Genomic DNA, 25,036 nt, shown 5'->3' on the forward strand with positions numbered 1-25,036 from the left:
CAAAAGTTAAGTTAACTGTATGAGGCTCGTTGAACCAATAAATAGATGATCTTTATTTTTTACTTAAAATACTATTAGTCTTCCGTTCATAAATCCGTCCAGAATTTATAAAATAAATGTAATTAATAAAAATTGTTATTTTCTTTTTTTTTTTGTAGAAATTATGGTTTGTAATCATGTACTGCTCTTGTTCAGTTTTTTTTTTATTATTGTTAAACATTGAAAGACGTTTGCTGTAAAGTCAAGAAAACGCATTTCGAAAGAAATAAAGTCTTGATATAAAAATATATAAACATTAACGTTGAGTTTTTTGTTGTCACCTTAGATTTAACTTTTTTTTTTTTTTTTTTTTATCATTAAATGAGTGAAACATTTGTTCATACTCTACACCATAGAAAAGAATGTACATATTACAGGCAAATATATTTGTTACGACCTCTAACGATCTCTCATAGCGTAAATATTTATGTTCTTTTCGAAAAATAATTTGTTGTTCCTACAAATTATTGATATAAGAACCACGCTTTAATTAATTAAACGATGTTCAACAAATATTGTAGATCTATAGTTTAATAAATGATACAAATGATAACTTATACTACACATGTAGTATTTTCATTCGTTATCCTAAACTATATTATGCAAATTAACAATCGTTAAGAAGAAACAATCGCGAGAAACAAAAAACTATTTTAGGGGAAAAACTGCTACAATGTAGCTTATTTATCAACGACTCAATAAAACTGATTAAATAACAATCCTAAGTTTCGTTATATTCAAAATTTGCCTTCTAAATCGATTAATGAATCTCTTTCATATCATGATCATATTGTTCTTACGGACAATATATGTGGGAGAAAAAGAAAAGGAAAAAAGAAGAGAACATATTTCATAATCGAATTATACAATATTTCTTTTCAATCTTTCTCGGACCGTAGTTAATAATATGAATAATGACGCTTAAAAACGCTAAGATGCTCCATGGATAGAAAAGGAGATCAAAACTATCGGATCCGATAAGAGAGCGTGATAACCTCGACCAATAATACCCTTGATTTTCGCGAGAATAATTACGTATTTGACAGTTAAAGCGAAATCTATTCTCGAATACCTTAATACTGTAATGAGCAACTGGATTTGAAGGTACCGTAAAGAGGTTGATGTTTCGATGATCGACAGAGGTCAGTGAAGATCATCTTCATCGCTATCATTACCATCTTTCGATCTATCGGCACCTCCCTCACCGTCGCTGGAGCCTGAATCGCTCCCAGAGTCTTCAGATTGCCAGCCGCCTCCTTGCTGTTGTTGTACGTGTTGATGTTGTACCACGTGCTTTGACACTTTGTGACGTTTTCCAGCACGTTGCACCGAATCTGCCCCGGCACCATCGAGCATTGGCTGAAGAATTCGTCGACGAGCATTGATGAACCAGTTGTTAACTTGTAATAACGTTAAGTTCGTTTGACTTGCAATTTGACGTTTCTCATCCTCCGTGGGATATGGGTGCTATATGGAATAATGAATGTAAATATTTTTTTTTTTTATTTTATTCTACAATGTAACAGAAGTAACTAGTATAGCACAATTTGGTTATTATTAGTTGGGGGAGATATAATACAATCATAAATTGAATTAATGATTAAATAAAAATTATACTTACAACTAAATGTTCAAAAAGCCAAGTTCGCATAATGCTCGTAGCTTGTTTAGGTAAGACACCTCGTTTTTGTCTTCCTTTTTTAACGCTACTATGATTACCTCCATGACTACTACTGTGATTGGAAGTAGCAGTACCAGTGCCACATACTTCGTCTTCGTCTTCGCTTGGTGCAGGTGAAGGAGAACCCGCCACAGTGATATCTAAGCATAATAAACACGATATATTTATTATGGTAAAAGAACGTATTTCACACAAAAATGATATTTCTCTCATTAATTTCATATTATTAGTTTAATTCACATTTTTAATTAGTAATTAATATTCAAGTGAAAACATTAGTCATTGGTAAGGAAGAACCAAGTTCATCTAACCAAAATACTTTTCATCATTCGCATCTCCGACATCGACGTATTCATTTTCACGCTCTTGTAAAGCAAGAAGGCCCCAATAGCCAGCCTCTTCTAAATATATTCTGTCGCCAATATTCACATAGTCCATATCATCTATAATCGTAAGTTGATAATTCTTACGTTTAAATCAACATCTTTAATTTTCTTTTTTAAACTCAACAATTTTTGGCGTTACAATCAAAAATATTATTCAAAAATGTTACAATTAATTATCAAATAATCTGTACTGAAACCTTTTTCTGAAGCGTTCCTAATTGTAAAATCTTATTTCAACAAATTATGCAAAATAATTAAAGGAATTTCCAATCATCCAACATCTAATGTAAGATCAAGAATAATTCCAAACACTGAAGAAAGAATAAAGAAAAAATTAATAAAAAGAAGCAACAGTTTAAAAAAAAATTACTCATTAATTGTAAAAAATCAAAAGTATTAACAAACCTACCTTGACCAAGATACATATCGTTGACTGGCGCACAGGAATGAGCACCGATCTGCGAAAGGGGTGTACTTCCATGCACCGTGGAAGGTGATAGAGGATCGTCATGGTCTTGACTGGAGGATCTGTTCGAGCGTTGAGCAGTGGAAGATGATCGCACCGACGACGGCCTGTCGTTACCGGTTTCCTCTTGCGCAGCCAACTGACTCGCACCACCGTTCTCCGACAGGATATCACCTCTGCTCACTCTGAATCCGTTAGCTCCCGACTCAACATCATTGCCTGTAGAAGACAGCACCTGGGAAATATATGTCGCAACTAGCCGTCAGAGAGCAGGGGTGGGGTTCTATAATATTTTGAGCGATGCGCAAGTATCACTCACATTTTTTCTTCTTTTAAAATAATTATTTTAAAAGTAAATATTTTAAAATTAATTGTTTGATCCAAGTACATGTTAGAATTGTTTTGATTAATGATTTATATATATAAATATAAATCACTTAGAAACATACAATTCAACTGTTCTTATCTAAAGAATTAACATGCTGTTAATTTTGAAATAATTTAATGAAATTTTAAAGAGAGACAGAAAAGAGTTGGGAAACATTTAATCTTTTACATAGATATTGAACAATTTCAGAATTTCATTCATAAAGGATCTATTATATATGGCGTATAACAGTTATGTATTTACACAAATACTAATATATATAAACTAAATATTTTTTTTTATTATTTGTTATCATTAAAGTCATTAAAATTTCCCCCTCAATCAATACTTTATTAACTACCATTAAACACAAAACTTAGATCAGAGTAAATTACAAGAGTTAATCATTCAAGCAATATTTTTATTTTTATTTTATAACTTGATACTCCATCTTGTTATTTTAAAAATATAACTTCTATACAAGGTAGTAATGTTAATAAAAAGAAAACTTAGATTTAGTTACAGTTTCAACTTAAAGAATTAAAACAAGAGGCAAAGATAGCGTTCCGAGATTATATTCGCGATTCTTGCGCATTACTAAAAAAAAGGATAACTACTTAGGTAAAGGGGGAAACAGGCTAGGCCGTTTTACATGTTCAAAATAATATCTAACCTGCAAAGGACTGCTCCCGTTGCTGCCACTCGATGGACCCATGTCGTGTCCATGGTGACTGTAATCGCTGCGTAGCAGATTCTCGCTTTGCATCTTGCCCTTCAGGCATGTGATGTATCTGTTGCAAAAGTCCTTGCACAGTTCCTGCACCTTTTCCAGTTCGAGTAGATGAATTCGTAGCACCTGTATCGCCTTGATCATCTACGTTGGCAGGGGCACAAAACAATATAGACGAGTGAACGATTTTCTTTTCATATCGAACTGCGTAGCATCGCTTATTATCTTTTCTTTGTTTTGCAAAAAAAATTCGATTCTTTTTTTTAAATTTAAACAATTTTCTTAACGTCTAGAGATTTAACTTTAAAAAATTTTAAATTTTTGCACATAATTCTGAATTCTGGATGTATATATAATAAATTTTTTTTTCCAGAAATATAAATACAAATAAATAAATATATATATATACATATATATAAACATATGTAATAAATTGAGTTTTTTAACGATAAACAATTTGTTATTAATATTTTAATATCTAATGATCCTTTTACTCTATTTTCTATCTTTCTTTTAAAAAACTTTACTATCATTATTGCTTTATATTCAATTTTCAAAAAAATTTCATTGAATTATACAAGTTACAATACAAATACAAATTATAATTAAATATTTTAAAATTAAATTATTTAAGAGACTCACTAAACCGTCAATTTCGGGGTCATTGATCAGAAATGGCTTTCGGTCTCTTTCTTGGTGTTGGACGAAGGCCTGTATGTCCATGTTGAAACTTTCGGACGTTGAATTGTCCGAGCTCTGAGTAGCTTGTTCGCATCTTTCGAAAAGTAACGCGAGCAATGGAAAGAGGGGATGTTTGTACACTGCCCTCTTGTCTGCTTCAAATTGAGCTTGATCTTGATGAGTTGTGTAATCGGCAACCCCACTTGCAGGGTCCTGATCGTAGCCAGGAGTCACCATTGCTAGCGCCACGGCGGTGCTACCCTCTTGCATTCTGCATTAATATGATCAAATTATTATCTTTTTCTTTCCGTTGTCAAAATTAAATTTTTCTACATAGAAAACTTCATAGAACTTGTATACCTATCATTCCTGTCTAGCAGCTTCCATCGTTGCTCAGCTCCTCCGAAATCTCTTATATTTGAATTCTTGAGCTCTTCGATTTATTTTCGATCTTCCGGTAATTTACAAAATTATACTAAAACAAGAAAGAAATGAAAAATATTAAATCCATTATCGTGTGTATATAAGATTAAATTTGGAAATAAAATATATTATAAAAATAATAGGATAAAAATATCGTATATTTTATAAAATATTCTTGCGTATTTCGAGTAGAGATGAGCCAGAGAGCAAAGGGAAAAAAAGAAAGACGGGGAAGGAGGGAATCGCCGTGGCACGAAGAACCAAACGATGCGCGGCACTGCATTTAAATGTCATCGTTAGACGGTCTCAACACCATCAGCACTGTTGCTGGCACTAGTTCTGCTTCCCATTCCGAACGTTCCTTTTGAATTTCCCCCAATCCCCATACACGTTCCCTCGGTATGAATAAATAAAATACTGCAACATACCACAGGCTGACAAGACGATAGTCGAAAAATCGTAGTTACGAGCAATGCGAGAGAAAAAAGAAATGCTAATAATTGAATTAGGGCAATATAATTGTCCGGATCAATTTTTACTGTAAAAAGTCATGGTAATGTTATATCGTTTTTATATATATATTGTCTTATTCAAAGAAATTTTCGAAAGATAATCTTTTTTTTTTTTCCTTTCTAAGAAAAATATTTTGAGAAAGTCATATCTATGGATTTTATAGCAGAAACAGTAATTATTTTAAGATAAGATTAATTATATGTTATATAAAATGATACTGAAATTATACTTTATATAATAAAACTAATATATATTATATTTGTAATAATTTTTGTTTGTAGTTTAAGAAGTATGTAAAAAAAAATTGTTTTAATTTTTTTTAACAAAGGAAAAATAAATTTTCTATTTATAGACAACAATTATAGACAATAATAGAAAATATATAATAAAAACAAAAAATTAAGTATTTTTTTATATGCACTTTAGTGTTACACAAAGATATATAACATTTATTTTATAAAAATTTACTCAATATACAATTTTTAAATCAAAAACTAATAAAAAAAAATACGCAAAGAATATACACAACAGAAGAATTGCATTCTTCTTCAAATAAGAAAAAAAATCGTACTCGTGACATTTTATCAAAACTTCTTGTGATGGAATAGTGTAGCAGAAGATGAGTGAGCGAAAGTATCGATATACAAGAAGAGTTAGATATATTAAAGGGAATACCACGAGGTGGCGTCTGAAGCGATAGAAAAAGGAGCTGGACAGAGGTACCATTACTTGCAAGTGGTGCTTTGAACACACTCGCGTCTTTCCGTTAAACCCGATATTTATTGTGCCAGTCGCCTCTCTCATCGCTTTCATTTAAAAATATTATCGCTGACGGTGAATGGTCAGTATGGTTCATTTCCACGACAGTATCTACACATCGAAACAGCCTTAACGCATTTAAACTTGTTTTTTCCTTTCCTTCTTTATATGTTTTTTCTATTTCATTCATATAACGAATTTGAACTTTTATTTAAATGTTTATAATAATTATAATTTTTTTATAGATATATATTTATACTATTATTGCTATTACTAGAAAATAAAATATTATTATTCTTTTAAATATTTTCCATGGTAATAATATTGTGTTCTGCCAACCGTATTTATCGTTCATCAAGAATTTTAACTATCGTTTTGTTACTTCTTTAATTAATTTTTTAATTATTTTAATTTTATACTTGAATATTAAAGGAATATATACATTAATAATTAGTAAAATTATTTCTTATATTGCAAGAAATAAACAGCTATCAACATTTTATTAAAAAATTGAATTAATCAAATGTCATTAAAAAAAAAATTTTAACAAACAAAACTAAACATCAGCTAAAAAAAATATTTCAAGTAATCTTCTATCAAATATCTGAAATATTGTGAATAAAAGTGATTCGATTGTTGATTGTTATATTATTTTTTCATATTACATATATATGTATATTTTATATTCTATACATTATAACTGAATAATAAGATTTAATGTTTTTATTTATGCTACCAAATCTTAGTTATCTTTTATATTAATACAAAATTTGTAGAAATTAAAAATATATATTATAAATTTATTTAATATAATTTTCAATATAAGAAGAATTTACTTTAAATATAAATAAATATTTTTTTTATACTTTTTGCAAAAATTTAAAAAATTCAGAAAATTTCTAAAAATAATTTATTATTTATAATTATTAATTAATATCGATAAAATTAAAAGCTAATAAATATTAAATATGAAATACAATATGATGTATATAAATAATATATATAAAAAAATATTAATGAATAACGCAAAATAAAAAGAAAAAAGTACAATAAGAAATGAAAGTATATTTTTTGATTGAAATATCAATAAAAAAAAATCGAGTAAGAATTTAAAACCATTTTGAAGTCACGTGTTATGAATCAAAATGAGACCGTTATTAATTCAAATGAAATGGATTGGCGGAAACTACGTAATGGCGTACATGTATTTTGCTCACGCGATTTGCTGTATAACTCGTTCAACGTGTTGATTTTTTGTACCGACCTAATAATTACTGTGACACTAAAGCTATAAGTAACATATAATTAGAAGTAATCAAAGAATGAAAGATTATAATTTAACCTGGTAAAGAAGCATGAAATTGACGTGTTAATTTGTTAAAAGAATTTACTCTTATTTAAATATAATGACAAAAAAATAATAATAATTATTTAAAAATTGTTCTTCTTTCTTTTATTTATTTATTTTTTAATATTTTTGAAAAGTTAAATGTAAAATTTTAAGTAATGAAATAATATTGTTAAAATTATAAATGAATAAAAAAATAATTAAATAAAAAAATTTGGAAATTATGTATCTTAAAGTAACATTTCATCCCTATAGAACAAAGTAATGATATAGCAGCAATGAAACGTGCCTTTACGAGCGTAAATAAGAGGAGAAACAAATCTTTAACCCTTAAGTGCCAGAGCTATAGTAGTTGGTTAGAACATAGTGATCATTTTCGAACATAAGAGAATACTTAAATTCTATTAAGTATATACATCCGTGGCCAAATATTTGTATAAACTTATTTTACTGTTTCTCACTTTTGACATCTTAATTTGTAATATTATTATAATTTTTTATTACCATCATTAACCTATGAATTAAAATTAAAAAAAAAAATAAATAAATAAAAAATATATTTTCCACGAAAAAATTACTTTGAATCAAACAAAACCATGTTTATTCGTAAATATTTATACAACGCTAAATATTTATACTAATAGAGTACAAAACATTATTTTTAATTGGATTAAAAAAATATTTTTAATTAGAAAATTTATTTTAAAACTCATTTATATATACGTATATTAAGAACTTGTTTTTAAATACTAAATTTATATAATCTTATTTTTCTCCTTGTTTATTATATGTAGACATCAGAAAACATCGGCAAAAAACATTTCGTTATAAGAAACGTTTAACGTGCACACATACCGGTCTGGCACCGAAAGAGTTAATTATGACAAAGATGGTATCCCGTGGGCAAGCGGACTTGTTTACTACCTGTCAGTCATCGGCGTATTAAAACCGGCGTCGTGACGGGCAACAACACCGTGGTAGAAAGAGATGTGAGTTAAAGAACGGCACGGAATCGGTAGTGGGCGTTAATACGGAGCCAGAAGTCGTTTTTCTTTCTCCCTTTCATCGCGAGCCTAACACGAGATAGTCGAACTGTCAGTCAAACGTTCGATAACCAATGGTCGACGATCCCTACTACAGCACGCCGAGGAAGAATCATTTTCATGCGAAGAGGGCGTAGCAAAAACTACAAGAGGCCACCGCTGCCGACGGCGCCGATGCCTCACTGCTGCGCAACGCTCTACCTATAGGGTGCTCGATAAAATTTCTGCGGGAAATTCGAGTTCGTTTTACTATTTCTTTCGTGGCATGTATTTTACAGAATTCTATAATTTATTATGGGAATATTGTTTAAACAAAATTCCTTATTGATGTATTTAATTTAATACGACATATAAAATGAAGTTGAAAATATTTTTATCATTTATTTTTTGTTATATGAAAATTCATTTTGACATTTGACATTTTGATATTTGAAAATGTAAAAAAATTTTACATCTATAAGAATATGTATATAAAATAAATAATATCGACAATATAATATAAAAGAAAAATTAATCAAATATTACATTTGTAATAAACTTTAATACATAAAATATTAAAATATAATTTGTTTATTTTAAAAAATGTATAAACGAACTAAAGATAATACAATTAGATAATGATATAAAATATTTTTTGATATTCAATAAATTCTTTAAAATACCAGTTTAACTTATTTTCTTATGTAAATATTAGTTTACATAAGAAAAATCTGCACAATAATTTTTAAGTAATTTTCTTTCTTTTTTTACAATTATATATTTAAGATAAAAATTTGAAACAAGTAAGTCTTGCACACAACACAAGTTGTTCTTGTGATGAAAGAGAAATTTACATTTATTTATTTTATTTTTAAAGTTTATAATAACTTTTATAAAGTAATCATAAATCAATCAACTTTATTCCTATAATCTTCACAATTGCTATGCAAAAAAAATTATTCCTTCGGAATTTTTATTTCTTTTATATTAAATGATAATTAAATTTTTTTTAATGTAAAAAAATTCACTACACATTTTTTTTCTTTTTTTTAAAAATATATTATTATATATATTTAAAATTTATAATTATTATTTCATTCATTTGATTAAAAATTTATCAAATTAATATTGTTAATTCTTTAAAAGATATAATTAATCTATTGTATGTTTTTCGCTTAAGTAAAAATTGAATCACAATATTATAGTATAATTTGATTCAACGAATATATAGCACACGCTATAAGATAATGATGATACCTCATTGCAGCATCTTTGTCACTCTTTTTTTTCATAACAAATTCTTTGAACGATTTCAACCGGTTTTCTTAATACGATGTAAACACCGATTTTCTCGTTTCACCAGGAATACGCTTACGTTGCAAAGCTCGGAGTTTATCGTTTGACGTAATTCGCTTAGGACGAATTATTCCGTTCTAAATGGAAACGCAAACAGCTTGACTATGCAACATATCGCTATTACCAATATAAAGGTTAAATAGTTCAATAATAGTAACTGAATCAAATATCATTTATATTTATTTTTCTAAATATATTTTGATCTTCATTCTAGTTCTGTTATGATAATTATTATATATTTAAATAACGAAAATGTATGATAGTTAAGTTGATTTTCTTAAACAAATGTTTAATTTGTTGATGACTAATAATTGATTCGATTAAAAATATTTATAAGAAATATCATATAATAATAATAAAAATAATAATACATCTTCATGTTAAAATTCCCGCCTCTTATTTTACAATTGACAATATCAATAAACGATTTTAAACGATAATTGGCTAAATTTTTTTTAAAACGTGATGTTACGTATTAATTATATGAGTTATATAAATATATTCGTTGAATTCATTGTTAAATAATGAATTCTTTCAAAATAAATTCAATTACAATTTATTTAAATTATTGGTTATATAAATATGTTTTTGAAAACATAAATTTATGCAGCAATTGTTCATTGTATATTTCAAAACAATAAGAGAAAAGAAAGAAAGTATTTATAATATGCACTATTGCAACAGATAACGAATATCAACTGAGAACCAGTTGATAGTAGGCTTCAGTCGCATGGTGCGCATGATGTCATTTGAAAAAGTCGCTCTTTGAAAGACTCTTAACAATATCGATCGTATCAATCCGCAATTCTGTCAAGGCAGACCGCGAGGAATGGGCGTTCACTGGAGGGCATTGCGCACAAAACAAGTTTTTCGCTTGTATCGGCGCACCAGGAACGAATAAACGAACCTAACCTCACAATTCACAGGTGCACGGTCCAGCGGGAATTAGGTTGATCGAACGATGTATCGAAACAGCTGTTTGCATGACAGTATTCAAGAAAAGATTTATTTCTTAGCCACTTACCACGTACAAAAAAATCTCGTTCAGATAAAACTTACAGGAACAAAACAACACCGTCCACCACTTTTATTTTTCGAAGATATTTCGGTCGGCGTGTCTGACTAGTCGAAAACTAATTTCCTTTTCGTCCACGTGATACTTCCTGGCTCGATGATAATCGTATATCGATGCCGATCTAACGATCACACGCGCGTCAACACAAATCCTTCTGTTTACTACTATTCACGCCGTACAATAAATTAAAGTAATCGGACATTTTTCAACATGCTCCTCTACAATCCTGTCTACTCCTTCCACTGACACGTCTTTTATGACGTCATCGATTCAATACTTTTCGCGAAGGTTTCTCCTCTTCATTGATACACTAACTCCGCAGCAGATGGCGACACTAATGCGATTATCGGTTCATTCAAGTATCGCTCAAATTAAAGCGCGATATTTAAATTTATCGTGAAAAAAATTATATACACTAATTTATCGAATATACATACATCTCATATATTAATTTATAATTTCATTAATGACATTATTAAAATAAGAAAAGACAAAGAAATAATTATTAATAGTAATTATTCGTAATTACATTTACGAATATCGTTACAATTATTTTATGATAAAATGAAATAGTTCGTCTTTTACTTCAATTTTTCTTTTTACATATTGACAAAATAAAAATATTTTCTTTAACATTCAAAGAAAAAGTAATCAAAATACTCGATTATCTTTGTTAAATTAAAATTATAACGTGTATATAATAAAAATGAATTAGAAAAGCGAATTGAAAAAGGATTGAAGTGAAGATGAGTAACGATCAACGCTATCTTATCATTGGTTTTCTTATCAGAATACTTGGTTCGATATAGGAAAGGCTTCATATTCACAGTGTAAGATTCTACCGGTACGAATCTTGTGAGAAATCATGGATTACCGATTTTTAATTATTTTCATTTTTATCTTTGCGACAAATGTTAAGTGCCAAAAATCAACCAACGTTGAAGATATCAAAACCGCTGCTAATAATAACACAAAAGGAGAAATTGAAAATGTACAAGTAGAGGAGAAAGTACCTACGGTTAAACTTCCAAATTTGTGCACCATATGCAAATGTACAGGTAATTTATAACCAAATAATGCTCCAAATCGTATTGTTGATTATTAATCATCATATTTACATTAAAAAAAAAAGAAAATAAATAAATTCGTTCGAAAAGGAAAAAAAAAAAAAGAAAGAACGATCCTACGAATGTAAGCAATAATAATGTGCAGAAAAAAAAAATCAATGTTTTCCTACCAGATGACATCATAGATTGCGATAAAAGAAATTTAACGTACCACTTCGAAGATTCTCAATGGCCAAACAAAACTCTAAAAGTGGTATCGTTCGAGGAGAATTCGTTGGTACACGTGAAACCGTTCCCGGCACTGGAGATCAGGAAATTAATATTGAAGAAGAACAAAATCACCAGGATCGATAATTGCGCCTTTAAGAAGATAATTAATCTGACCGAATTGGATCTAAGCCATAATCAACTTACCGCAGAAAATTTGCAACCTCAAGCATTTGAGGTAATACGTTCGCTTTTTTTTTTTTCTACAGTAATCAATAAATAATCTATGTTTGATCGTCTAATCGAAATTTTGATGACGATTATGGTACAATCTTTCATTACTCATTCGACCATTCGTCGACCAACGTTAATTCTTGAAAAATACAGCAACAAGATAAGTCAATTATCAATATTGATGTTGATCTGATATGTAATCTAATATTTTTTTATACGTATATCATAGTATTAACTTTAATTTGTCCAATTAAATTAAAAATATTTTAAAAATGATCTTGAATCACGTTTCACCGATTATAGCGAAAACTATATTGATACTTGGCTCAAAGAGGGGGGAGGGATAATTTTTCTTAAAAATCATTACGTTATTTTTATTATTATCATTATCGAAACTTCAATATACAATTTATTTCAATAACGTGATACTTTTTAGGGTAAATTTTCATCGGATATTTACGAACCGTTGAAGAAGCTGGTAATTTTAAATTTGGCTCATAACATGCTTCATTCGTTGCATCACGATCTCTTCGAGCACATGACGAACCTGAAAGTATTGGATATTTCTGGAAATTTATTCTCAAATCTCGACAGCCGCACCATCATAGCGATCAGCTCTCTTCCGTTTTTGGAAGAGTTAAACTTGAGTTATTGCAGGCTAAAAACACTTCCGGACACATCGTTCTACACATGCAGGTGAAATATTATATTTCATATAATATACATTTACAATTTCACGACGGAACAACACGATACGTCAATAGAAATTGATTTTTGATTTCGAGTGATAAAGAGTTTTACGCGTGATAAGAAATACGCGTGATAAACTTTTACAAACAGTCTCTCTTGATATTTATTTTTATCTCGTGAAATAAAATACCTACTCACATATCACCGGTTATTCATCGAATCTAATTAAATTAACCGTCGATCAGGAATCTTAAAAAGCTGAACTTGAGCGGGAATCAGCTCGCAACTGCACCGAACGCTCTCAAAGAGGCGACGTCCCTCGAGAACCTCTACATGGACGAGAATCCGATTCAAATTATCGACAAGGAGCACTCGTTCCCAAATATGACTAAATTGAAAGAGTTAAGCCTGTGCTGCATGCCACATTTGACAATGGTTGGATCGGGTGCCTTCTCAGACTTGACATCGCTCGAGCATCTTCGAATACAAAATTGTCCAAAGTTGGAATCGATCCACGATTACGCCCTTGCATCATGGGTAATAATGTGTCAAACGATTGTCCATACCTTAACATAATATTATCCTTTTTTTCGTGGCCCAAGTAAAAAAGCTAGATGGATCGATAATGACTAAAAAAAAGATTGACCACTAATGATTTCATTCGAAATCTTTCTAACGTAGTAATAATTCAACCGTTTCTTGTTAACTTTATTATATGTTAGAAAATACTGTTCTTCAGAATTAAGAATTTCATTTGGATTATTATTAGAGAAAAAAAGAGAAAGATAGATAGATAGATAAGAATATATCTTAGAATTCATACAACATTATCGATTTTTTTTTTTTTTAGAGTTAAGATGAAGAAGAATTAAATAATAATAAAAAGAAAATGTTACAATATATTTACTATACGAAATTATCGTAGAATAATAACTCGGAAGGACCTGTGTGGCCGCCACTAAAGAGACTCGATTTATCGAATAACGCCCTGCGATATTTGCCCCAGCTATTGATATCAAGGTGGGATTGGCTCGAAAAATTGGATCTGACGAACAACAAATGGAGCTGCGATTGCAATAATGAATATCTGGTAAGTTCTGGCAAATCTACAATACGTATCGCCCCTACTATCACTGTTCAACCAGCGACACCAATTTCCGGATCGATCCAGTCGATTCTTTTTACACTCGATCCACCAGTCTCTTTCGAGTTTTAATTATAATATTTTAATTAAAAATACGAGATTGGAATTTCATTTTCAATCCTTGACAAACCAAACAATTCTTTATTGAATCGAAAATTATTTTTGTAATATCCTATTTCAAATCGAATTGAAAACAAAAGAATATTTTTTTCCTTTTTTTTAATATCGTCACGAAAGCTGCGATAGCTCGCTTCGCACATTTGATCTTTTTTTGTTTCGAAAACAAAAAAAACCTGAGAAAACTTTCAGCACATTCAGACTGAAAGTATTCAAAAATTACATTGACAATTTGATAATTCATTCCTAAATAGACATCACTCCTCCAACCGTCATATCTATTCGTCGAATCCAATCTTCCAAACGTATTTGTATCAAGGCCTCTTCCAACCAAAATTGTTCCCCCTCGTGAAATTGCATGAAATTACCGAACCAATTTATTACTCGGACTCATTTCCGACGTAATCCAAATTTCAAAAAACGACCAACTTAACTCGACTATCTTAACTCGAGTTGGAAAAATTGCGCGAATTAAAAAGAAGTATTAAGATTAAAAGTAATCTTGCAATCTCTGTTCCAGATCAACGTGTTACTGCCAACGTACGGGAAAAAGTTGATGGATGAAAAGGAAATGACGTCTCTGGTGTGCGCGGCACCGCCCGAACACGAGGGCAAAAATCTGACCTCGTTGAGCAATCGAAGCCTACGTTGTCTGGATCTGTATAACGCGAGGCCGGAAAAAGACGCGATGATCCTCGTAGGGATATTGATCGGTATATTGCTCGCAATCCCTGTCTGCCTCACAATCTTCATCTTCTGGCGTCGTGGCTTCTTCTTCTGGGGCGGTTCGGGCCCGGCCAGTTTCTCGCGGGCCTTTTACAAAAGGACCAAGAACGACGAAGAGTTTTGAAGTTTTCCTCTTCCCCCCCCCCCCTTCCTTCCCTCCCCCCCTCTCTCTCACTTCGACGAATCGAGGACGATGAATTTCGAACGATGTACGTATACATCGTAAGGGGTATTTAATTGAAAAGGGAAAAGGCGAGAGTATGGTGAATATGATCGTTTAGATCGGCGAAGAAAATTGTATCAACGGGAAAATTTAGAACGGATATGAATCGATCGAGACTTGGATAGAACCCCGGAAGAAAAGTTTGTATATTGTGGATTTTAATTTATATTTATATTATGTTACATTGATCGTGAGTTATAAGATAAGTTAGCGTATCGAATCGCGTGTATGAGTTTAATAGCATATATTTTTATAATAATATAATACCAATAAATCGGATCTAGAAACCGTGTTAAAAATCACTGTGCGCGTGTACGCACAATTCGATCGATCTTCGAACTCCGTTCTCTTCCAATTAATCAACAAACCTGTCCATCCTCTCTCTCTCTCTCTCTCTCTCGAGAAGAAGAAGAAGAAGAAGAAGAAGAAGAAGAAAAAACGAATCTAATCTACACGATAAATTGAGCCACAACTTGTCAATTAACACACTTTCTTTCTCGATCGCGTGTATAAAGAATTCTTCATACTTAACTATACAAAAATATCGTTTCCGTATTTTTTAAAAGAGATGTATCCACCTCTACTCCCCCTCCCTCCCTCCCCCAAAAAAATCTCTCAACAAACGACGATCGAACGACGAGGAAACGATGGCCAGATCCGATCATCGGCCGAACGATCCCCCGAGCCACGCTCATTTTTCGCTCTAACAAGTCCCCGGAGGAGTCGCGGTTTAGAGAACGCGGCTACTCGTGCAGTTTCCTATGGTGCACGCCTGATCGAGGTTTCGACAACGTTAAGCTTGGATTTCGGGCTTTAACGTCGACATCCGAGGGAGAGGGAGAGGGAGGGGGGGTTGTCGAGGTACGGCGTGTTGCGAGGGGGACGGTTGAATGGACACTCGCCGGTAACACAATTACCGGGGATGTTAATTTACCCAATAATCGCGGAAGCAACCCCCGTCTAAATGCCGGCACGCGCCACTTCCCCCTCTGCCGCCGCCTAAAATAGAGAGGATATATCCGGGGAGGGGGGAGGGAAGGCGCGGGGTTTTACGGGCGGCCGATTGTCGCGTCGTTACGCGAACGTTTTGCCAAACAGGTCGCGGGGAAGGAAAGGAAGCGTTTGGAAAATGTTCGAGGATGGATAAGATGTTAATAAAATGTTGGAATGATAGAACCGATTGGATAATTCATTGTCCAGAGCGAAGGGAAACGGGAGTTTGTTTTGAAATTATAGCTGATGTTGTAACGTTTCGACGAATTGGGAAAGTATGGTCGAAAGGATGGTTTAGATTTATTTGGAAAGAAAGAAGAGGAGGAGGTATAAGGAATTCGTTGAACTATTTTTCAGGATTGGACAGTCGATCGAATCGAGCGAGCGAAGGAAAATGGTTATATAGTTTGTTTCGAAATTATAACTAATACGTTATAAGCAGTAATCTTTCGATAATCGGGAGGGGAGAAAGTATCGAAAGGATCGTTTCGATTTATTTTAAAAAGGAGGAGGAGAAGGAGGAGGAAATATTAGAAATTCGTTAAACTATCTTTGAGTTCAGCGGCAATTAGCGGTTACGTCTGGATGGAAAAATCGCATTAGCGACTACGACGTAATGCTATAATAACTCGATCGATCGAGAGGTAGTGCTAGACTGCGAGATACGAAGGATGATACACAGGAGATATACGGAGATCGCCCATTTATTTTGGACGCGGATTTCAAGTATATACACGGTGGTTCGCGTACACATCGTCCAACGAGTAAATCTAATTTGATACTCCCTCCTCCCGATACGCATCCTTTCAAGACTCAATACGGACGTACTGACTCGTGAAAAAAGCCTTTATATACGTCGATGCAGATGGGGGATCAATACTTATGATATAGTGAAAAGAAAAAAAAAAAAAAAAAAAAAAAGAAGAAGGGAAAGGAGGAAAGAAAGAGAAGAGAGATGAAACGCGGCAAACAGATGAACAAATGAAAAATTCCTTCTCTCTCTCTCTCTCTCTCCCCGCCCCTTTACATTTGGAGAAATTTTTTAATAGAAAAAATTATTAACTTTTCGCAAAAAAGAAAACTCATCCTACGGAGAAAAATAAACATTAAACACGGTTCACGAATTTGAGAGAAAGAGAGAGAGAGAGAGAGAGAGAGAGAGAGAGAGAGAAAAAACGTTGGAAATCGTTCGATATCGCATCTCTTCGTTCGCCCGATTCATAAAATACCAAATCAACCATATATCGTATATTTCCATTTCCCCGTATTTCATTCGAAATGCAATTATTAAATTTCCCAAAATGGAAATTCTCTCGAATAAAGAGAAGTGTTGTTGATATCTTGCATCAATTTCAATCTTCTCGGAACCCCCCTCCCCCACCTCCCTCCCTCCCTCACCCGTAAATCGAGACGATCAAACATTAAAAAGAAAAAGGAAGTGGCCGAGGAACAAGGAAAACGAAGAAAGAAGAAGAAGAAGAAGAAAAGAGAAAAAGTCAAAGATAAAGGCGAAAGAAATACAATTTAAGCGGTAGGCAAAGCTACCTCAAAGGTGCACGCGTGAACATCGTCATCGCGCAGTCGATGTGAATGCACAACGACATGGGGGGAACCACGAATACAGAGAGAGAGAGAGAGAGCGCGCCTCACCTTCCTCCTCCTCCTCCTCCTCCACCTCCTCTTTCTCCTCGACCCTCCACCCTTTCCCTTTCAGATCCGGGGTTGCTCCGGGGTTGCAAGGGTGAGAGATAGAGCGGCGCTCGCCTAGGAGAGGAAGCGACGTGTCCATGGAAACGGCGCGGTTGGCACCGCCCCGCCGTGGACGCGGGGCCAACCGCGGCGACGGCCGGCGCCGCGACGCCGACCAATGCCTGGATCTCGCCTTCCCCCCCTCCCCCCCTCGCGATATCCGCTTCCGAGCTTTACTTATCTTGGCCAGTTAGAGCGGCTGAGGGTGGAGATGATCGCGGAGGGAAGGGTGGGTGGGGGTGAGGGAAGTTGAATCGCCTTGAATCGCGCACCGATACTCCCTAAACGTCCACGTCGTGACGAGGCGACGCTCCGTGCCTCCTATCCTGCCTACCCATCGTATCTATCCTCCGCGAGCCACTTTTCTTTTCCCGCAGATTGCCGGATACCCCTTTTCTCGATTCGATTACAATTTCCTCTCTCCTTCTCTTCTTCTTCCTCCTTCCCTTCCTTTTTTCCACCCCCCTCGCCAACCACCTCCTCGGCCCAGGAGGAGCCGCCAAAATACGGAGTAAGGGGGACGAGGCGGAGGGAGACCTTTCTTCCTCGTGCGACGACCGGTGTTCTTCGAATATTTGTGATTTTCGAAATTTCGGTGAAGGTGAAAAGAGGTGGGGAGAAAGGGGGTCGAAAGATCGATCTCCGAGATCTCCGCGCGGGCTCGTCGGAAGGAAGTGAGGCGAGGTGAAGAAGAGTTGTTGTGTCGCGCGGATGTTGTGGACGAGGAGCAGGCTTCTTTTTTGTCAAGGTGTGTGTGTGTGTGTTTGTGCGCGCTTTTTTTTTCTTCCCCCCCGCCTCACTTTCCATCGCGGTGTTGCAATTCGTGAAGATATTTCGTGAAGATTGGATGGCGAGAGCGCTCTCTCTCTCATCTTTCTCGCGGATCGGATGGAACTGGATGGAGAGAGAGAGAGAGAGAAGAGAATTGATCGGTGGTTGTTTCGACGTGGTGATTCATATAGAAGATATATTGTGTAGAGTGTGATCGAAGGAAACTCGTGGAATTTTTCGAGAACGCGCGTTTACCAAATGCTTCTCGACTCGACGAAGATGAGCTAAGCTATAATTGGAAGAGGTAATTTGATTGACGGTGTTGCCGTGTGAGAGATTTTGAAGAAAGAGAGTCGAGAATCGAACGAAGGAGAGAGAGAGAGAGAGAGAGAGAGAGAGTCGAGGGTTCGAAAGAAAATCGGTCGTGTCTACGTGAGCTATGTAAGGGAGCAATCAGAAAGGATCGAAGATAATATATTTTTGATAAGAGAAAAAGATGCAGTCGACTTGCCAGCAACAACAGGCCCAGCCAGGTCAGAACGGGACATCGGCGAGCAGAACCTCGTTTCTGATCGAGGACATTTTGAGCCGTGGCACGGCACCCCCGCATTCCCATCACCAGCTTCACCACCAACACCTCACGTCCGCCCACGGGGTGCAGCATCAACAGTACCAGCAATTCGCCAGTTTGCTGCCCGGTTACCCTTCCGCACCACCCACGGCCACTTTCTTCCTGGGGCCGCTTTTCGGTAACACCGCGATGGGGGTTGGAGTGGTGCCGGGAGTTACCGAACTCGCGGCCTTGAAGCACTGCCGCCGACGAAAGGCAAGAACAGTGAGTGAAATTTTTTGAAAGTCATTGTAAAATGTTACGGGATTAACTGTAATTTTAATCGTACGTATATTTTGTTAATTTTGTCGCGTAAAAGAATTTTCCATTTTATCGTTTCTGACTAATTTTTTGTTGATAAAAAATTTGTAAACTGTTGTTCGTTCGAATGTTAATCGGCGATAAGGAAGGGATGGATATTATTGTTTGCATCGTATTTAGGTGTTCAGCGACCAACAATTAGCGGGTTTGGAAGCTAGATTCGAGGTGCAGAGGTACCTGAGCACGCCGGAAAGGGTCGAGCTTGCGGCGGCTCTTCACCTCTCCGAGACCCAAGTGAAAACGTGGTTTCAGAACAGGCGGATGAAGCATAAGAAACAATTGAGGAAATTGAACACCGGCGCGGGAAGCAATGGAAATCAGAATTCCAATCAGCAATGCACCGGCCAATCGGTTTCTGTTACATCACCCGCCGGTAAGCCATTGTATATTTACATATATACATATATATATATACACGCACATGTACACTCCTTTAAAAAGTAGAAAGATTATTCTTTCGATTTCTAATAAAATCGAAAGAATAGAGAAAAATTAAGAAAAATTATTCTTCATTTTTTTTTTTTTTCCCTAAAACTCGAAGGACGAATAGACACCCTTTCCCTTTTTCAATGGAAACCAAGGATAAATGATAAACGTGAGAGAAATATGTATTTCCATCTAATTCTGAAGGAAGATTTCGAAATATTCGCGATTTTTGGAGGTGGACGAATGGGCATGGCGGCGTTGGGGAAAGTTATATCCGATAAAATGGAAAGTTAGCTACTTATTATAAACTGGATGAACGCTTAAAATTTTCATCGCATCACGTAGCTAATGCAAGGGTTTAATTGCAATTGGAGGAGAACCTATGCAATTTCGTATCCGCCTAACAATGCGTAATTACCGCTAAACACATGCATCGACTTTTCGATAAACACGCGCCGCCTGCTGCTCGCGTTTGCTTCGCATCAATTAGCTCGGATTAACAACACGATGTGTCCTACATAATCAGTTGCTCATTAATCATATTTAACGTAATTCTGCAACGAAAAAAAAAAGAAAAAAAAAATCCTCTTGAGAAAAAGATCTAAAGTTATCGAATATATATATATATATATATATATATATATATATATATATATATTACGAAATTAAAAATTTCGAATCTTCGAAAAATTGTACGAAACGAAATATAATTTTTCAAAATTTCGTTCCATCCTTTAAACATTCTCAAGATGGTTGAAAATAAATTTCGACCATCGATAATAAAATTTTCGCACAAAGAAGAAGAAGAAATTATTTCTCTCTCGCGATGGAATTATGATGAAGTGAGATAGATGAAATAGAGTAAATCCTTGTTACTAATACAAAATTAGATAAATATCGATATGGTTTAAATATTTTTTTAATATTCGCAAAATATTGTTGCCGCATTGAATTCCGTCGACGCATTCGTGATAACATTCGTTATTCGTGAGATTTGTTCCACGCGAGTTTAAAAAAAAAACGATTTCGTGTAATCGGCCCCGATCGGCTCGCAACCGGGGCAGCAAGGAAAAATAATAATCGCGGCTGTAGAAAGTAGATCGTGGCTTGTGTATCGCAATTAAATCGTTATTAGTATAAACTTCGTAATTGTGATTATCAATTTGCATTCGAGCGCGGGCCAGCGCGTCGGAATTTCCGTGTACGTCAAATAGTTCCCTGTTATCCATGCTAATGGACCATATAATGCAACCAAAATTCGGCTGGCAATAAATTACGCAACTTTAGTTAACTAACCATACCGTGACCGAGGTCGCAGTAACTATAATGATTAACTAACGTCGGATGGATAATGATCGCTTTTTACTGCACGATCCTCCGCGGTAATTCGTATCCTATTCCCCCCCCTCGTTTAAACATTTCCCTTCGTTACAACTTTCTTTCGCGATTATATCATTTTCGCGTGGAAAAAGGAAGATATAAAGAAGAAATATATCGTCGTCGATTCGACTCTAATTTTAAAAAATACTCGAAACGAGAGAGAGAGAGAGAAAGAAAAAAAAAGAAAAAAAGATTAAAACTTTATCGAGTCGAATCGAATCACAACTTATTATTAGAGAGAGAAAAATCTATCCGCAAAATTCGAGACGCGAAGATTGAAGAAAGACGAGAGAAAAAACCGGATATATATTTATCCGGAATATTGATTTCGAATTTATTAAAAGAAATGAAAAAAAAAAAAAAAAGAATTAATTTGCATGCAAAAAGGAAGGAAAAAAAAAAAAACTGTTTGCATTCGTACAACTATGCATAATTTATTCCCTCGCGGAGAATTACGATGCAGTAAACAACGCGCAAGACGGAACAACAAGCATCGTTCAAATAGTAGATCGAGTAATAATTCCCGATAACTGTACCGCTTTGTGCACACACAATGGCGCACGATCGGCGCTGTTATAATGTAGTAAATGCCGCGATCTGGGAATAATTAAATCGGTACGCTCGCACGAATCGATTTAAACCTGTAACGTTCACATCCCTGGACGAAAATACGTATATATACTCTCCTCTCTAATACCATCCCTCTCTCTCTCTCTCTCTCTCCAAAAAATACTTTATAATACTGTATATAAAAATAGACGATCGATTGAAACTATGATCTAGCACAAATATACCATACCGCTCGACAAATGATAATAACAAAAAGTTGGAATAAAACGATGAACAGTTTAAACGAGCTTTCGTATTATTTCGTATTAATTCGATGCAAATAATTATAATAATAATATTTTCCAGAAACGAGAGACACTCGAACGATCTACGATATACGAAATATTAGAATTAAGAAAGAGATATATATTTTCGTCAACGATCCCTTCTTTTTTTTTTTTTTTTTTTCTTCTTCTTCTTCCACCAAATAATGATCGGAATCAAACTCTCTCTCCCCCCTCCTCCTATACGCAAGTTGGACCGCATCTGCTCATAACCTTCGCCAAGTTGCTGGTCTCAGTAGCCAAGATGGCTTCGTTCGATAGGAAGGGCTAACGAAGTTAGTAGACGTCTCCTTGGCAGCAAGGAGGAAGAGGGGGAGGTCGCGAGGGGGTGGAAAGCACGTAGAAGATGAGACCGCCTCGCCATCGTCGTCTAGAGACACGAAGGTCTAAGGAAGCTGGGGCAGAGTTACGACATCCCTCTTCGCGTCTCTCCTCTCTCTCTCCTCCACCCCTTTATTCGTGCGCCATGTGTTTCTCCGTCTACCGTCTCAACCGTCTCCTCACGACCCCCGTTTCTTACCTCTTGTCTTCTCGATTCCCGGTCTTCGAGAAAATTAGTCAATTATCGGCTAAGTGCTTGGCCAGACCTACATTCGCGGAGGACTTTACTTGTGTACACCCACATATCTGACCCAATTTGACGGACTTGTGACCACGAGGAAGAAGTGAGAAGTAGAGAAGAAAATTTTTCTTTCTTCCCTCGTCGACTCCATAAGCGGTCGAGTTGTTGCTTTTTCGATTAGAAATCGAACGAGATTGCTTCCGACGTTAGAATTAGAAACGAGTCACGAAGTATTTTAACCGATGACTCTGTTGCGTGGAATTCCTAGCAATTCGTCATTTTATAGACGAATTTTATGCTGTAATTTTACTATGGGAAATTTAATTTAAAGTTTAGAACTAGCGAAAGGGGGAAGGGAGAATTTACAATTTCGACCAAGTAGAAACATTCTGGTGTGATAAAATTTTCCAACTGTGTTTCACACAACACGCGTTGCTTAAAATCCTAATTTTAATCCCGCTTCGTTTGCACAATTGCTAAACAATTCGATATAAATTCAAAAACGCGACCATGGTTCTCCGCGAAGAGAAGAAGAAAGTACGCGTCCCTCCTCTCGTCGTAAGAAAAGGAAAGCAAAGTGTGAATGGAAAGCGAGAATGATTATCGAATGATCTCCAACGAATAAAATTATTGTTGCAGAACGGCCGGTGGACTTTTCTCTGAGCGGCGGCGGCCGGGAATCACGGGCGAGCAGTGACGCGGCAGTGGATTCGGACGACGACGAAATCGATGTCCTTGGTGACGAGACGCCATCGCCCACGCGAACAGCCAACATCCACGTTTCGAGACGCACCACCGGTTCACCGACCGGCTTTCATCAGATCACTTATCGCCACTCGGTCGCTTTGTCTCATCAACCCCAACAACCCGTTCAACGTGCTCAACATCGCTGAAACGAAATGGCGGAAAGATGATGTTGATGATGATGGCGATGTCTGTCGCGCAAGGAAGATGGAAGATCCGTCGCGTTCGAGAAGAGACGATTGCTCGAGAAAAATCACGATACGAGTGTGTCGATTATCGCGAATCTTAACCTGTGTGGGTTCGATTCATTGTTCTTCTTGTTGTGCAATCGCTGTTTTTCCAAAGTTGAGTTTTCAAACGAATCCGTTTATTACGAGAAATAGTGGAATTTCGAAGAAACAGGTTCGATTCTTTTTGCAAATTTTGCTTTCGTAAGATTTTATTATTTTGTTTCTTTCTTTCGAGAAATTGTAATCGAATCGAATTAAAGGACGTAATAAAACTGTGGAGAATTATCTCGTTCCGTAAAACTAAATGACACTCGATCGAGTGGCGAGTTGTATGTTTAATAAGATAGAATTATAACAGGAGAAACGTTTCTTCTTTCGAGAATCTTCGATCGACGAGGGATGAGCAAGAACGATGGTGCGAGGCAAACGGCAACGTTTTGTGATGTCGGGGACGCAAATGTAATGTACATGATGTGAAGTTGTGTAAGATAAAAAGATGGTAGAGAGACGATGTAGAAAGTGTAAACGACTCTTGTAAATGACTCTCTAGCGATTTAGAGTCTAGTCGATCTCCTGCGACACTTTTTATAGCGAGATGCCGTAATAAAACTAGTCCGTTTTCGAGTTACTTTTTATAGCGAAGTAGAAAGTTAGCTTCAAGTTGGGATTAAAATGTCATAATGCACGTGATTGTACGACTTCTTCCCTTTCCTCAACTTCTAAACGAGTATTGTTTATGCTTAAAATAGCCGAGTAAAATTTCACGGGAATTTAACGCGTGAATTACACAGCGTGTTGTTACATTTCGTTAATGGACGCGGTGTTGAGAGTATTAAAATTTCTAATAAATAATCTTATACAGACGCCCGTATCTTCTATAAAAAGATAACTTTTTTCTAGAACGACACTCAACGCATTTCACTCTCAAATATATATATCTCTAATTTTCAGTCGATGATCATTATAACATGTAACACATTTTCGGATCGAATCGAAATATCGAGTTACATCTGTCGTTAAGAGTTATCTCGACGATTAAACGTTTTACGATTAGAACGCGATCGTTTCACGAGAGAGTATCGCGGGTGACATTTACAAGTTGT

General features: G+C 35.0%; 3 protein-coding genes and 1 long non-coding RNA gene across 9 annotated transcripts; 3 read left to right on the forward strand and 1 right to left on the reverse strand.

The window, feature by feature from the left end:
• Positions 1 to 187: 187 nt before the first annotated feature.
• Positions 188 to 11,107, reverse strand: LOC100872698 (homeobox protein PKNOX2). 6 transcript variants are annotated; one of them, XM_086907687.1, is made up of 8 exons: positions 10,796 to 11,107; positions 4,711 to 4,825; positions 4,312 to 4,621; positions 3,613 to 3,813; positions 2,516 to 2,807; positions 2,032 to 2,163; positions 1,661 to 1,860; positions 188 to 1,506 (listed from the first exon to the last, which is right to left on the reverse strand). In XM_086907687.1, the coding sequence occupies exons 3-8, from the start codon at positions 4,618 to 4,620 to the stop codon at positions 1,183 to 1,185; spliced, it is 1,458 nt and encodes a 485-aa protein (XP_086763813.1). In that variant the 5' UTR covers position 4,621; positions 4,711 to 4,825; positions 10,796 to 11,107; the 3' UTR covers positions 188 to 1,182. The 6 variants fall into 6 exon arrangements, with proteins under 6 accessions (XP_086763813.1, XP_086763815.1, XP_086763814.1 ...); XM_086907689.1 differs by having other exon boundaries at positions 10,831 to 10,978; XM_086907688.1 differs by lacking the exon at positions 10,796 to 11,107 and adding an exon at positions 8,318 to 8,482.
• Positions 6,014 to 9,061, forward strand: LOC116414659 (uncharacterized). Its single transcript, XR_004225192.2, has 2 exons — positions 6,014 to 6,127; positions 8,188 to 9,061. It is a non-coding gene; the product is annotated as an uncharacterized LOC116414659 (long non-coding RNA).
• A 527-nt stretch (positions 11,108 to 11,634) lies between the features above and the next one.
• LOC100866855 (tsukushi) lies at positions 11,635 to 15,796 on the forward strand. Its single transcript, XM_012488722.3, has 6 exons — positions 11,635 to 11,904; positions 12,087 to 12,358; positions 12,791 to 13,050; positions 13,290 to 13,581; positions 13,970 to 14,134; positions 14,826 to 15,796. Exons 1-6 carry the CDS (start codon positions 11,712 to 11,714, stop codon positions 15,153 to 15,155), a joined length of 1,512 nt encoding a protein of 503 aa, XP_012344176.2. The 5' UTR covers positions 11,635 to 11,711; the 3' UTR covers positions 15,156 to 15,796.
• Positions 15,797 to 18,653: 2,857 nt separating this feature from the next.
• On the forward strand, positions 18,654 to 24,618 carry bsh (brain-specific homeobox). Its single transcript, XM_086907692.1, has 3 exons — positions 18,654 to 19,602; positions 19,819 to 20,071; positions 23,599 to 24,618. Exons 1-3 carry the CDS (start codon positions 19,264 to 19,266, stop codon positions 23,850 to 23,852), a joined length of 846 nt encoding a protein of 281 aa, XP_086763818.1. The 5' UTR covers positions 18,654 to 19,263; the 3' UTR covers positions 23,853 to 24,618.
• Positions 24,619 to 25,036: the final 418 nt, after the last annotated feature.

Source organism: Apis florea, unplaced genomic scaffold (assembly GCF_048593485.1).
Source record: "Apis florea isolate Af1SG1 unplaced genomic scaffold, ASM4859348v1 contig_2897_pilon, whole genome shotgun sequence".
Classification (NCBI taxonomy): Eukaryota; Metazoa; Arthropoda; class Insecta; order Hymenoptera; family Apidae; genus Apis; species Apis florea.

Excerpts from the sequence above, each read along its gene's own strand:
- LOC100872698 (XM_086907687.1), bottom strand. The coding sequence starts at position 4,620 with ATGCAAGAGGGTAGCACCGCCGTGGCGCTAGCAATGGTGACTCCTGGC. Across the intron at positions 1,861-2,031 it reads GAATGATGAAAAGTATTTTG|ATATCACTGTGGCGGGTTCT; the intron begins GTTAGATGAACT and ends TATTATGCTTAG. Across the intron at positions 1,507-1,660 it reads GGCTTTTTGAACATTTAGTT|CACCCATATCCCACGGAGGA; the intron begins GTAAGTATAATT and ends TATTCCATATAG.
- LOC100866855 (XM_012488722.3), top strand. The coding sequence starts at position 11,712 with ATGGATTACCGATTTTTAATTATTTTCATTTTTATCTTTGCGACAAAT. Across the intron at positions 12,359-12,790 it reads TGCAACCTCAAGCATTTGAG|GGTAAATTTTCATCGGATAT; the intron begins GTAATACGTTCG and ends GATACTTTTTAG. Across the intron at positions 13,582-13,969 it reads ATTACGCCCTTGCATCATGG|AATAATAACTCGGAAGGACC; the intron begins GTAATAATGTGT and ends AAATTATCGTAG.
- bsh (XM_086907692.1), top strand. The coding sequence starts at position 19,264 with ATGCAGTCGACTTGCCAGCAACAACAGGCCCAGCCAGGTCAGAACGGG. Across the intron at positions 19,603-19,818 it reads GCCGACGAAAGGCAAGAACA|GTGTTCAGCGACCAACAATT; the intron begins GTGAGTGAAATT and ends CATCGTATTTAG. Across the intron at positions 20,072-23,598 it reads TTCTGTTACATCACCCGCCG|AACGGCCGGTGGACTTTTCT; the intron begins GTAAGCCATTGT and ends TTATTGTTGCAG.